The sequence below is a fragment of the Diabrotica undecimpunctata genome, chromosome 2 (genome assembly GCF_040954645.1).
Source record: "Diabrotica undecimpunctata isolate CICGRU chromosome 2, icDiaUnde3, whole genome shotgun sequence".
Lineage (NCBI taxonomy): Eukaryota > Metazoa > Arthropoda > Insecta > Coleoptera > Chrysomelidae > Diabrotica > Diabrotica undecimpunctata.
Window position 1 is genome coordinate 110,005,431 of NC_092804.1, and position 13,274 is coordinate 110,018,704.

The following is a 13,274-nucleotide window of genomic DNA, read 5'->3' on the forward strand; positions in this document are numbered from 1 at the left end:
CTTGGTATATCTAGGTATATTTAAAATATTTTTATGACAATAAATACAAAATTAAATTTTCACTTTAAAATGTCTGAAAATACTAACCAGTCACAATCCAGACCATCTACGAATAATCACAGGCTCACGTTTTTATCTGTCACTTCTAGCTTAATGTGTTAGAGAGAATTCGATCAACTCGTTTGGGACGAACTATAATAGTTAAATTTACTATCAAATAATATTTATTAATAATTTATTAATTTAACATTTTTTCTGAATTTGACAGGTCTATTAGAAGTAAACAACGCATGCTTTGTTAATACGTTACCAGGTGAATTATTTTAATATATTAATAACAGGTTTAATAAATTAGTTCATAATAATATAATTTGTTGTTTCAATTTAAAAATTATTATTTAAATTTTAAAAATAAAAAAACATAGTATGAAGCGTCGCGTTAGTCTACTGACCGCCTACTGTAACATCTTTTTTGGTATTTAGTTTAACAATTTAGTAAAATTGGATACAACTCGTGCAAAAAGCGTTTATTGAACATGTGTTGCATAATTAATTTATATCAATTTGTTCACAGTTCAGATTTTTGATGGGTAGGTAATACGCAATTTATTTAAAATTAAATTTTTACATTAAAAATTTAATTTATAAACGTAAAGTTCAATTTATTTTTAATAATACCTACATTAAGCACAATTTAGAATTTCACAGCTAAATTACTTTAAAATTGCTATAACCTTGCTATAAAATTTAAATATATCTTATATATTATCCTGCTCATTTTTCTTCTAACAGGAATTTTCATGTCAATAAGTCTGAAAAGATTCTTTGTCTTGATCGTAGACGTGGCTGTATTATTTGCGGGATCCTAGGTTTTTTAAAAACAGCTTTTCTCTTGTCTGTTTTTGCGAATCTCTGGTATTTCGAGTGACGCCGATTTTATTGAAAATCCGCGGTTGCATTATTGTGGAAGTTTCAACAGCAGAAGACTCTAGAAAAAGTTGTGGAATCGATGTTAGGAGAGAAATGTTCATAGAAGCGCCTATAATTATTTCTGGTTAACGTATTTTTATTTTATTTCCAAAAAAGATAGAAACGTAAAATGCCTTCACACGATGAGCGAAGAAAATAAAATAAAAGAATAAAAATATAAGTTAGGAGCACTAAGGAAGTTCTCATGAGACGTGCAATTACTTTATAATCTAAGAGACCGGGGGGAGGCTCAAGTATGCACTTTAAAATGTTTATTTTTATGATTTTTGGTGCGGAAATTTGATTTTTGAAGGTTAGCAGGGTTCAAATTCGTCATATAATTTGTTAATAATAATTTAATTGTTTAAATGATTGTATATCCTAAAGTTATATAGATATTAAGTTTTGACACAATAAAAATTGTATCTTTGGAAATAAATGAACAAAACGGTATTGGGTAAACTTTGATCCGATTATTAGAAATAGAGTCATAACAAATTTCGTGAAACAATTTTGAAATAGACATTCGATCGGACTTTTTCAAGTATAACTCTCATATAGCTTTTATACGTGAGATTAACTTTTAAAATCCTGTCATTTTAAAGTTGATTAAGTTTTAAAAAAAGTGAAAAGACAGTCAAGATTTGATTTCACGTACAAAGTGTCTATGTATCTGTTTATACGTATTTCGCCCTAATAGGGCTCAGCAGAACAGCTATTCATAGGCTTTCTCAACGTGAAAAATAAATCTTTTCTGTCTTTACGAAGCAACATTAAAATGGCTTCGATATGGACGCAATAGCGACATCTGATAATAAATCCGTAAAATAGTTTCGAAACACAATTCAGATTTCTGCCTTAATCTGAACCTTCTAAAAATTGCAAAGCAAAACAGACGTTGATAAAAATGTTAATAGAGACATGGGGAATCTAAAATTTGCATTCCACGACATGTCTCCTCAACTAAGCAGAAATCCTTAGCGAATTGGTTTCTTGTACTCATACAGAGTAGATCCAAATAAAATGTAAAAGACAGTCAAGATTTGATTTCACGTACAAAGTGTCTATGTATCTGTTTATACGTATAAGTAGAACTCTTGTAAGCTAATTATTTAACCACTTTTTAACAAAAATTTTAATTATTAACTGCTGCAACTGTCTTATTTATTATCATTAAGTAATAATGCATCTTTAAGTCCACATGGATTTTTCGTATGTATTGGTTTTTATTCACTGCGAGCTGACCATGCGCTGAAAAGTTTCATAATATCTTGCTCAAAAATTAAAATCGAAACATTTACAAAAGCTTAAAATGCTATTTTGAACTGTTTTATAACTTTCATTATAAATATTTTGAAAATTTATATCTAAATTCGTTTTAACTCAATTTCTAATAATCATAATTATCAAAGTATGTGATAAAAACTGCAGTAAAATGCATTAACTGGTAGATACTTTGCATAAAACAAGATACATATGAATCTTTATATAATAATGTACTCGTAATATTACCTTGTTTAACAGTATTTTCTTCTTTCTGTTGAAGATATAGTATGTAAATTTTTCGTAGCTTTTTGACATAAAAACTGTAAAAATGTTTTTATAAAATAAATTACACAGTTACACTGATTTCCATAACATAACCTATAAAGTTAAATGTCAGAAAACCAACTGCTGAGCTACTAAACATTTGAGTGGATAAAGGTAATATGTCCCCAATTTTGGACATAATACATTATTTTATCCACTAGAATTCGACAATCTAGTGTGTATGTTGCTTTAATACCTTCCTATTTTTTTAATTAGCTAAAAATGGGTAATTTTAAAATTTTAAAAACAGCACATTAGAAGAACAGAAAACCAATAAAACAATTTTCTTAAAAACGTGACATATGACTTTTATCCACTTATGTCTTTAATTCTTTTATGAAGAGTATTGTTATTATTTGGATCTGTTGTTGTATATATTTCAGGATCTTAATTAATGTGTTGTTTTTTGATTTGTAAATTTATAAAATTAATTCTCTGTTTATTAAACTGTTAATTTTATTAATTATTTTACTTTATTTAAAATAAGATACTTTAAATAGAATCACTTTAAAAACAAATTAATAATTAGGTCATCCCTGTATATTTTCATATTGGTTTTATTTGTCATAACCATTTCGACCAATTTTAATATTAATTAATTTAAGGTAGCAACTCGCTGTTATTCAAATATTGTCAACTCTTTAGTTATATGATTTGATATAAAGTTATAAAATAACAGCTCTTTAACTTTGTCTCGAGTGCCTTTAGTTTCTGAGGTGCTAGTGAATAGGATAAAAAGTTCCGTTATTGTTATCTCATAACTACTAAAGTATTTCATAAAATATTTAGTTTTTGCAGAGCGTTTGAAGTTTAAGTTGTGTTTTTAATATTTTTCATATCAGATTTTTATCAATGTCTACTTGAACCTAAAAAGGGGTTAAGAAATAGGATTTAACGAGACACTTTGGCTGCCATGCAGCAATTTAGTGACCTTTGACTAAACAGGAAAATCAAAGAGGTTACTTAAAAATACTGGACTTTAGTTGCATTGAAGTGTGAAGTGTATTCGCATAAAGCGGTCATACATCAATTTTTTTACGGTGTTTGTATAATGCTATCTGGTTACAAATGACCAATTATCATTTATTTTCTGACCTAACTTAATAAACAGCAAATACTTAAATCTAAGGGCATATCCTATGACTTACTCTTATTTTATCTATAACTAATGCACTACAACTAACATGCAATAATTTCACAGCACTATACTCTGCTTTTTACACTAAACTGTTACACATTTACACCAACTCAAATGGTTTTGTCCTTATGACTTTTCTCTTTAGTTCGGTGTTGTCAAGAAGCTGGATTGCCTCGACATTCACATGACTATGCAGCTTCTGCCCGTGACTTGCTGCTGTTCTATTGATTATGTCGATTACAGTTTTCATACCCACGTCCTGGTGGAGGTTGCTGTTACGGATATACCAAGGAGTATCAACAATGTTTCTCAGTACTTTGTTTTGAAATCTCTGGATAATATGTAGATTACTAGCTTTGGTACAGCCCCAGAATTGGCACTCATATACCTATACTGGCCTCAGTACTTGCTTGTAGATGGATAATTTATTATGAATTGAATGTTGAATTTTTTTTTAATTAGCTACATTTTTAATACAATTTCTTATATCTAATATCAAGCTCCCCTCTTTTCTTTTTGACATGGACTTTCCAGCGCAGCTTCGCGTCTAGGGTGATGCCCAATTATTTTGCTGATGTTGCATAAGGAGTTTGGGTATTATTTATTCTAACTGGGAAATTTCTATTTTTTTATTTGTAAAGTTAATATGTGCAGATTTAGTCTCATTTAATTTTATTCGCCATTTTCTGGTCGTTATGTATTTTATTTACTGATAGTTGCAACTTATCAGTCGCTTATTCATTAGTATCTCCTATCGTTAGTATGGCTGTATCATCCGCGAAGGTGGCAATAGTGTTTTGTTTCAGCTCTGAAATGTCATACGTATACAATAGGCACAGGACCGGACCTAAGACACTCCCTTGTGGCACGCCAGCTTTGATCTCCCTTAAGTCGGTGTACACATCTTCTTGTTTTACTCTGAAATATATATTCGCAATGTATGATTTCAAGAATTCTGAGTACTGTTTAGGCATGAAAGTTCTTAGTTTATAGTTTAAACCCTCATGCCAGACTTTATCAAACGCCTGTGCTACGTCCAAGAAGATTGTAAAGCAGACTTTTGTTTCTTCTTGTGTTTTTTCTATTATATTCGTTATTCTGTGAACTTAGCCTATAGTGGAATGTTGATTTCTGAAACCAAATTGATGATTTGGTATTTTTTGGAAGTTTTTTCTTTTTATTATTGGTTTTATTTTTTTCAATAAAAGTTTTTCGAATAGTTTTGACATCACCGGAAGGAGTGATATTGGTCGATAGGGTGTCACTTCATTTGGAGATTTACCTGGTTTGCCAATCATAATGACTTCGGCTACTTTCCAGAGTCTAGGAACATATCTCAATCTAAAAGCAACATTTATTAGGTGTGTCAGCTTAACTATGGCTTTTCTTGGTAGGTTTTTAATAGTTCTCCAGTTATGAGATCATATCCTGGAACTTTCTTAGGATTTATATTCTCTTTTATCTCTGTTACTAGTTTTCTAAATGATGTCAACGTTATTCTTTCTTTAGTTTGTGGAGTGGTTCTTCCCATCTCAGTTTTTCACCATCACTGTTGTTGGGTTTAAACGTTCTTCTAGCCCAGTTGCTGTTTTCCAACCTGATAGGAGAAGAATGATTAATTGGTCTCTTCATTCTTTTTGTTGCCATCCATAACGAATAATCTGTAAAATTACTTAAAAAAGAATTAGTTGTTGCATTTTGTATATTCTGCATCTGCCTCTTTAGTTTTTGTGCAGCATTATTTAGACTAGTTTTGTCTCGTGGAGCTTTGTATTGCTGCCATTTTTTTCTTAACTTTATTTTTTCTACTATAAGTTCTCTGATTTCTTTTGGACAGTTGTTCCCTTTTGTTCTAGAAGTTATTGAAGGAGTATAAAAGTCCAAGCTACCTGTTGGATATTTTTATAAAAACTTCTAATTCGTCATCATGTTGCCTCGTGTCTCTCAATGACACAGCAAGATTAATTTTGTGTTCAAGGTTTATTTTGAAGCTCTATCAGTCCGTTTTTTTATTAGTCAATATTGGATTAAACTCTTTTTTAATCACTGTATTACTCATGGTTAAAATTATCGGTGAGTAATCAGAGTTTATGTCCCAGCCGTCATTGATATCCAAATAGTTAGCTGAGATATTTTTGTAAATAAAGAAATCTATCAGGTCTGGAATTTTTTTCCTATCCGTAGGCCAGTAGAGATTACTTCACCCTTTTGTTCCTTAACAGCTGACAATAGTTCTTTTCTTTTAGTTGTAGATAGCCGAGGGCTCTAGTAGGTATTCTTTGCATTAAAGTCGCCACCGATGATGTATCTTTTTCCTAAAGTGTTCATAAACTCTTTAAATTTTTCTCTTTTAATAGTGTGTTTCGAAGGACAACATATTGAACTTATATTTACGGTGTGTTTTTATCTTCACACAGACTGTTGTAGCTTGTGTGTGCTCAGTTGCATATTTTTTACGATATTTACGAATTACGATAGCGCTTTCTCCTTTAGCTGCATTATCTGGGTGTAAAGTAGAATATACTCCATACCCCCTAAATTGTACATATGACTGTTAAGTGTGTTTTAGAAACGAGACACAGATTAATTTTTTTATATCTAGTACTGCTTGCAACTCGATCTGATGTTGTAACAGTCCATTTGCGTTCCACGCCATTATTCGGATGTCCTTAGCCATTTCTGATTTTCGGAATAGCTCTTTTAGCGCTATGCTGTGATCAAGTAACTCTAATATCGACTTGAGTTATTTTGTCATCAATCTTGGTGAGCTTTTCCAATATCATTTTAAATGTAATATCAGTTTCTTTTTCTTGTTACGATGATGCGTGTCTCCTTGCATTCTTTATTACATCGCTGTAACTTCTATTTTCACTGACCTCTGCCATTTTTAGTTTTTTGCTTTTAATCACTCTATAGGGCGCTATAAAGTTATCTTTGTTTTTCTTTTTCTCATTGTTTGTAATTTTATAGCTACATAACATCCGCGGTAGTTTGCAGGATGGTTTTTTCCACAAAGAACACAATTTGGTTTATCTTCCGGTGATTTTCGGCAATCTTTAGTAAGTTGTTTACCAATACATTTTACATATCTTGGCTCTTTTATACAGTACTTCCACCTGTGTCTGTAATCCTAGCATCCTTTACATTATGAGACTAATCTGGAACTCTTTAATGGCTCGATTTCAACTCTCCTACTAAGTATGTCTGTTATGCCGTAAACTCTATTTATATCTTCATTTTGTCTAAATGTTAGGATGAACATATTATCTAGTTGTTTTTTAATTTTCCATTTAAATTTCTTGTCAGCTTTAATGGCTTTATATTGTCGTTTTTGTAGGTCTTTTATTATTTCTTCTGGTGACTATGTGTGAGATAATTTCTTAACAACAACTCTAATTGGCCTCTCTTGCTTAATTACATAAGTGTGGTACGAAGGGTAACTCGTATTTCATTTCTCTATTAATGCTCTGTTACGATCGCTATTGGCTGTATTAATTTTTATAACTTCACTGTTCATGATTTTCATAGTGAAGGTAATATCAGCCTCAGTCAGGAGCTTGCTCAGCTCAACAGCACTTTAAAAACCTTCTACTACAACTGGAGGTGGTGGTTTTGGTTTTTTGATTGGTTTTTTAATTTGTGTTTCTGCACTTGATTTTTGCGTAAACGAAGGAGATAATAAGGTATCCATTCTAAGTTTTTTATTAGTTTTCCTGTTTTCGGTTCTTATCCTGCCCGTTTCATACGCTAAATCTTCTTCATCGGTGCAGTATTCAAGTTTATTATCTGCTTTTAATTTCTTCTGTGATTTATCATCACTTGAGGTTAACCCTGTATGTTGTTCGACTTTGTCCAGCTGTACTAATATCTTTTCCATATCGGCGATTATTTAACTCAACCGTTGATTATCCATATTAGGTCTCTTAACATTTGCTTCTGACTGACACCATGCATTATAAAGCGACTGCTCATTTTGTGAAAATTGTGTATTCGCTGCGAACATCGCATTATTTTTTTAGAGTAGTAGTGCGTCCGTTTCGGTATGAATAGAAAACATAATAAATTTAAATATTTCGCTTACCTAAGTCTAATTGAATTTATCGTGATAGCTTACAGCCATGGCCATTGATATCACTCACGACTAATGATATCTTAATTACTACTTAATTACCACTGATAAGATAGCGGAGCTCTGAATACGTCTATATATACTTGGACGGTCAAATGAATAGTCATACATCAAATGACAAAAATAATAAAAAAACTTTGTTTATTACCAAAAAAATTTACTGAGTATCACCGCTGATCGTAAAATATTCCGTATTTTCTATTATATACCCTTCATCCAGAATTCACTTAAGAAAGCAAGGAAAGAGTTTCTCAGTATGATAAGGATAACTATAAATGTTAGGATTGTGGTAATATGTCAAATGTAATAAAAACTAGTAAACACTGTAAAAGAGGTTATTAAATTGTCTATGAAAAGAGTATGAGAGTGTCGTTTTTTGTTGACAACAACAAGTGTGTTAATATTTTAGTCCCAAAAAGGTGAATTTAAAGAATTTTTATTCCAAAATACCTGTATTCAATGAGATGGCTTTAACCCTATTCCACTGCGGCCTTTTTAGATCTATTGTGGTCCTTTAGCCATACATTACATTCTCAAGCTTGAAACTCTTTAAAAGGTCTAATAACTTTGAGACTAAACTTTCCATGTAGCTCTTTGCCGGTGAATTTTCTTCGACTAATGCAAAAAATCGTACATTTGCCAGACTGTCACACCGACATAAAATGTCGTTTGATTTTTCCTTTTCTAGATAAAATAATCTACATAAGTCATCTTTTGCCAATTCCCTTAGCTTTAACTGCCTATTCAGCTTACAGTGCCCTGTTAGCAGAACTACGATGACTTTGACTGTTTTTTGTCTCAGCTCATTCGGTCTGCCATAAATTTTGGCGAATTCGTCTTTCTTTGTCTTTATAAGGTACCGACTTTCTTGCTGCCATTTTTGGTACTGCCTTTACAACGCAGCAGAAGGGTACCAATCCAACAAATGGCATAAATAAACCTTGTTTGGTCATTTCATTTGCTTTTTTGTTGTTGCCCTTACTACTCTCGTGCCTTGATACCCAGGCTACCGTAACCTTGCTACGATCTCCTAGTTTTTAGGATACCCGCACATTCCTATACCAGCTTAGAATTTATCTCTACAGAATTGAGATTTTTTGTGAAGATGGCGATGGAACGGTACGTCTTTTCTGCCTTTCTATGTATTTCACGCATTGATGAAAATTCCAATATAAATAAGTATAAACTGTTATTTGGAAAGAAGTCAGAAAATTGTTAAAATGGAATACTTTTAATATGTAGGGGAGAGTTGTCCAAAACGTCAGATCAAACCGGGTCAGGCCACATCTGTCAAGTGACGCTACAAAGAGCGGCTAAAGTTGGTATTACTAGCAGCAGGCGTTCATATTGCCATTACAAATTGGTTTTTCGAACAGTTAGTGACCTCTGCTTGGTTTAGCGAGTAAACGGAAGTTTTTCTAAATTTATTTAACTATTTTCTTGTGTTTTGTGGGTTCTGTAGGCGGTTAATACAGGCAGGAGTAAACTTGGTAAGAACTTCTTTGAATTTGTTAGATTTTAAGCTTTCAATTTCATATTTATGTTGCTTGGTTTTCTTACGAGGAGTGCGGTGAACGCCATGTTTTTACAATGTAGCACTGTCGGACAAAACGGGGACATTTGAAGTTGTCCAAAACGGTGACGTCCCCATGTTACCCGACGCTAGACTATAAAATGTGTCGATTATTAAATAGTTTTACATCAATGTATAATAGTATTCTAAGATATCCTATGTCTATAAAACTTTATATAGGCATTAATATCAAATAATTTTATTTCTGTTGAATTTTAATTATGTTTAATGTATGATTATGTGTTAAAGATGAAGCCTAAGTTATAAGGTTTTTTCAGATTTGACAATGGGCCGGTACAAAAGGACACCGAATAGACAGAGCTGGAATGAAGAGAGCATAAAATTTGCTGTGCAAGCCGTTTTAGATAGGCAAATGGGGTACCGAAAGGCTTCTGCTAATTTCCACGTACCTCAGACAACACTTGAGAGACGTATAAAAAAGGCTAGTGAAATTGGGTTGTCAGCTACTGAATCGTCTAGAAAAATGCTTGGATGTTATAAAAGTCTTTTTACCAAGGAACAGAAAGAAGAATTAGCCCAACATATTGTCAATATAGAAGAGAGGCTTTTTGGCCCTACACTAATGGATCTACGCCATTTAGCGTTTAAATTAGCTGAAGTCAATGGAATTAATTACACCTTCAACAGGAGCAAAATAGCTGCTGGCAAAGATTGGCTGTATGCATTTCTAAAAAAGAATCCAAGACTTTCGCTGCGCTCTCCGGAGCAAACTTCCTTGGCGCGAGCTAAGGGATTCAATCGAGATGCAGTTAATAAATTTTTCGACCTGTTAGAAGATATATTAAAGAAATATAACATTTCCCCTAACGATACCTATAATGTTGACAAAACAGGAATCACGACGGTTCCTAATAAGGCATCAAAAATTGTATCGCTGAGGGGGAAGAAACAAGTAGGTGCTTTAGCTTCATCTGAAAGAGGAACACTCGTGACAGCCGAGACCTGTATGAGTGCTGCTGGAAACTACATGCCCACAATATTTATATTTCCACGAAAAAGGGAAAATCTTGCATTAGTGGACGATGCTCCAGCAGGATCCTTTGCTTTTTTCAATAAAACAGGGTGGATTACAACAGAAAGCTTTTTAGTTTGGTTCAAGCAATTTGTTAAGCTTTCAAACCCAAAACCAGACAAGCCAGTCTTACTTCTGTTGGATGGACAGAGAGCGCACTTAAAAAGCATCGAATTGATTAATATTACGAAAGAAAATAATGGTATTATACTCTGCTTTTCTCCTCATACGACTCATCGCCTCCAGCCACTGGACGTTTCTTTTATGACTTCCCTTAATACCTACTATGAACAAGAACTCATAAAGTGGTTGATCAACCATTCCGGACGAGCGGTTACAATTGCACAAGTCGCAAAACTTAACGGTGCTGCTTTTCTAAGAGCAGTCTCAGTTCAAACAGCAGTTAAGGGCTTTGAGGAAAGTGGTATATATCCTTTTAACCGTGACGTGTTTCCTGATAGCCTATTTGCACCAGCTGAAATAATGAAAAAACCTTAAATCAAAATCACCAACCTAACCTTGCTTCGACATTAAACAACTGTCCTACTCTTCAAACGTCAGTATTCATGCCTGAACAAGATGGTCAAGGAAGTACCTCGTGTCTCAAATTACCCTGTTTGGGTAATGAGATCTCTTCGTGCCTCAGATCAGTTAATCTGGGCAAAAATACCTATTCGTGCCTCGAATCTGCTACTTTGAATAAAGATACCTCTTATTGCCTTCTGCCAAATTCCGTGTCAAATACTTCCAATGCTGAAACATTGGTATCCCCAACCCAACCTGAATTTTACTTCTTTTGCTGTAATATCACGAAAGTGTTTGATGCCACCTCCCCAAGAACAAGAAAGAATCAGAAATACAACACATAACAGAAGACGCGGCAAAACCGCAGTTTTGACGTCGTCACCTTACAAGAGAGAACTAGAAGATGAAGAAAGAGGAAGAAAAATGAAAAAAGAACCTGAAAAGAAACTGTTTAAAACGTCTAAAATGCTGAATAAAACAAAACTGAAGAAATTTGGCAACAGTAGCGATAAAGAAAACCTTCCAAAAACTAATGTTGGTCCCACGTTAAAGAAAATAGAACGACTCTTCCTCATCTGAAGAAGGGGGCAGTGGTGAGGCTTGTATATTTTGCAGTGAGATTTTCTCTGCTTCTAAGGACAAAGAAGGGCTGATTCAGTGCTCAGGATACTCTGGTTGGGCCCATGAGGCATGTACAAATGCAGATGAAGAAGACAACTATTTCCTGTGCGATTTCTGTAGACGTAACACTTAAAAACTCACAAACAATTATTTTAAAATTGTTTTGTGTCTATGTTTTATCCTGTCACATGTGTAATACGTATTTTTCATAAACTTAAAATGTGTGCTATTGTAATTAAAATGTTAAAAAAGATAAAAAAAAAATAAAAATAAAAAGAATCCATTGTTTTTAATGGGGTCCCCATTTTACCCGAACGGTGGTCTAGAACGGGGACATTTACATTTTTTCATAGTTTTAGATTTTGACCAAGTAATAAATAAAATAAGTTTGTCAAAACTTATTTAGTGTTAAAGTAATAATCACTAACTCTATTGCACTTTAAACAATGTTAATTACAGTATTCACTTCTTGTAAATCATTAAAAATACACTAGCGTCCCCATTTTGGACAACTCTCCCCTAATACAATACACTCCCTCTATAACGAAGACTGAGATGGCAGACTAATGACTTCGTTATAAGCCGATCGCTTTATATCAAACAACAATAATACTGTGCATACATATCAATACGTAGTTTTATAAGACATTAACTTCCTATAGTTAAGCCATTCGGAGCAATATAAGATGCTAAATATTGTTTACATGGCGTTTTTGAAAAAAGTTTACTTTTATTGTCAATAATATACGTTAAAACAAAAAATCTGTATTCTGTAAATCTATATAAAGCGTATTTTCAAGGATAACATAAACTCATGGTTCTGCAATTGGAAGAAGTCAGTCATTTTTGACTGCTTTAAATTGTCCAGTATTCTATATGTCATATTTTCTAAAGATGTGAAACACTTGTATGCTTCTTCATTTGCGTTTTGTATTTGGATAAAGTTTCTTTAAACGTTTAACCCTTAACTACAGAGATCCGGTATTTCTTACCGGTGGGCGGTCCCAAAACGCGGATTTCGTGGTATCCGCACCACTTAATTTCATGTGTCTCAGTACCTCTCGGGCAGTTTGTATAACAGTGCTAATCAAAGCGGTCAGTGTGTATTGTGAATATTTTTTTTCATAGCGCAATCAAAAATCTTAACCGGTAAAATTTACCAGAGGTCTGTTTTTAAGTAAGTATTTTTAATTAGTCTTATATGGGTAAAATGTGAACTTTTCATGATATTTTTTGCCTTTTTAGAAAAGAGTAAATAAATGGGCTCTGGAAGTCTTTCTGGACCTCCAAAGAGGGTTAAATCTGGTGATAAAAGTTTTGGGAAAATTTTGCAAAAATAAAATGGAATGAGGAAATTGATTCTGGCGCAAGTGATGTAGACTCAGATGCAGGGTATTTACCAAGAGACCATGATACTGAATCACTAAAAAAAGAAAAACTACTACTTACATATTTGCACTACCAACTAATCCACTAATCACATATTTGCATAATGTGCAAGACTCCAATATGTTTGCAATGCACTACAAGAGTTTGCAAGAAATATGCCACTTAATTTTTTTGACAATTTTACCACTTGCAGATTTTTTCTCATGGATGTATAGATTTTCGTAAATGCTATTTTATGTTTCTTTTGTGGTTTTATATTAGGTTTATTTGTTTAAAAAAATCTAAATTTTCGTTTATAGCATTTATG

At 32.9% G+C, this 13,274-nt stretch overlaps 2 protein-coding genes across 3 annotated transcripts in view; one reads left to right on the forward strand and one right to left on the reverse strand.

The window, feature by feature from the left end:
* The window catches only part of LOC140434772 (PDF receptor-like), a 1,054,707-nt gene that overhangs the window by 464,880 nt on the left and 576,553 nt on the right, over positions 1–13,274 (reverse strand). The gene's annotated exons all lie outside the window — the stretch shown is intronic.
* On the forward strand, positions 9,686–10,930 carry LOC140433856 (uncharacterized). The gene has a single exon (XM_072521831.1). It carries the CDS (start codon positions 9,686–9,688, stop codon positions 10,928–10,930), a length of 1,245 nt encoding a protein of 414 aa, XP_072377932.1.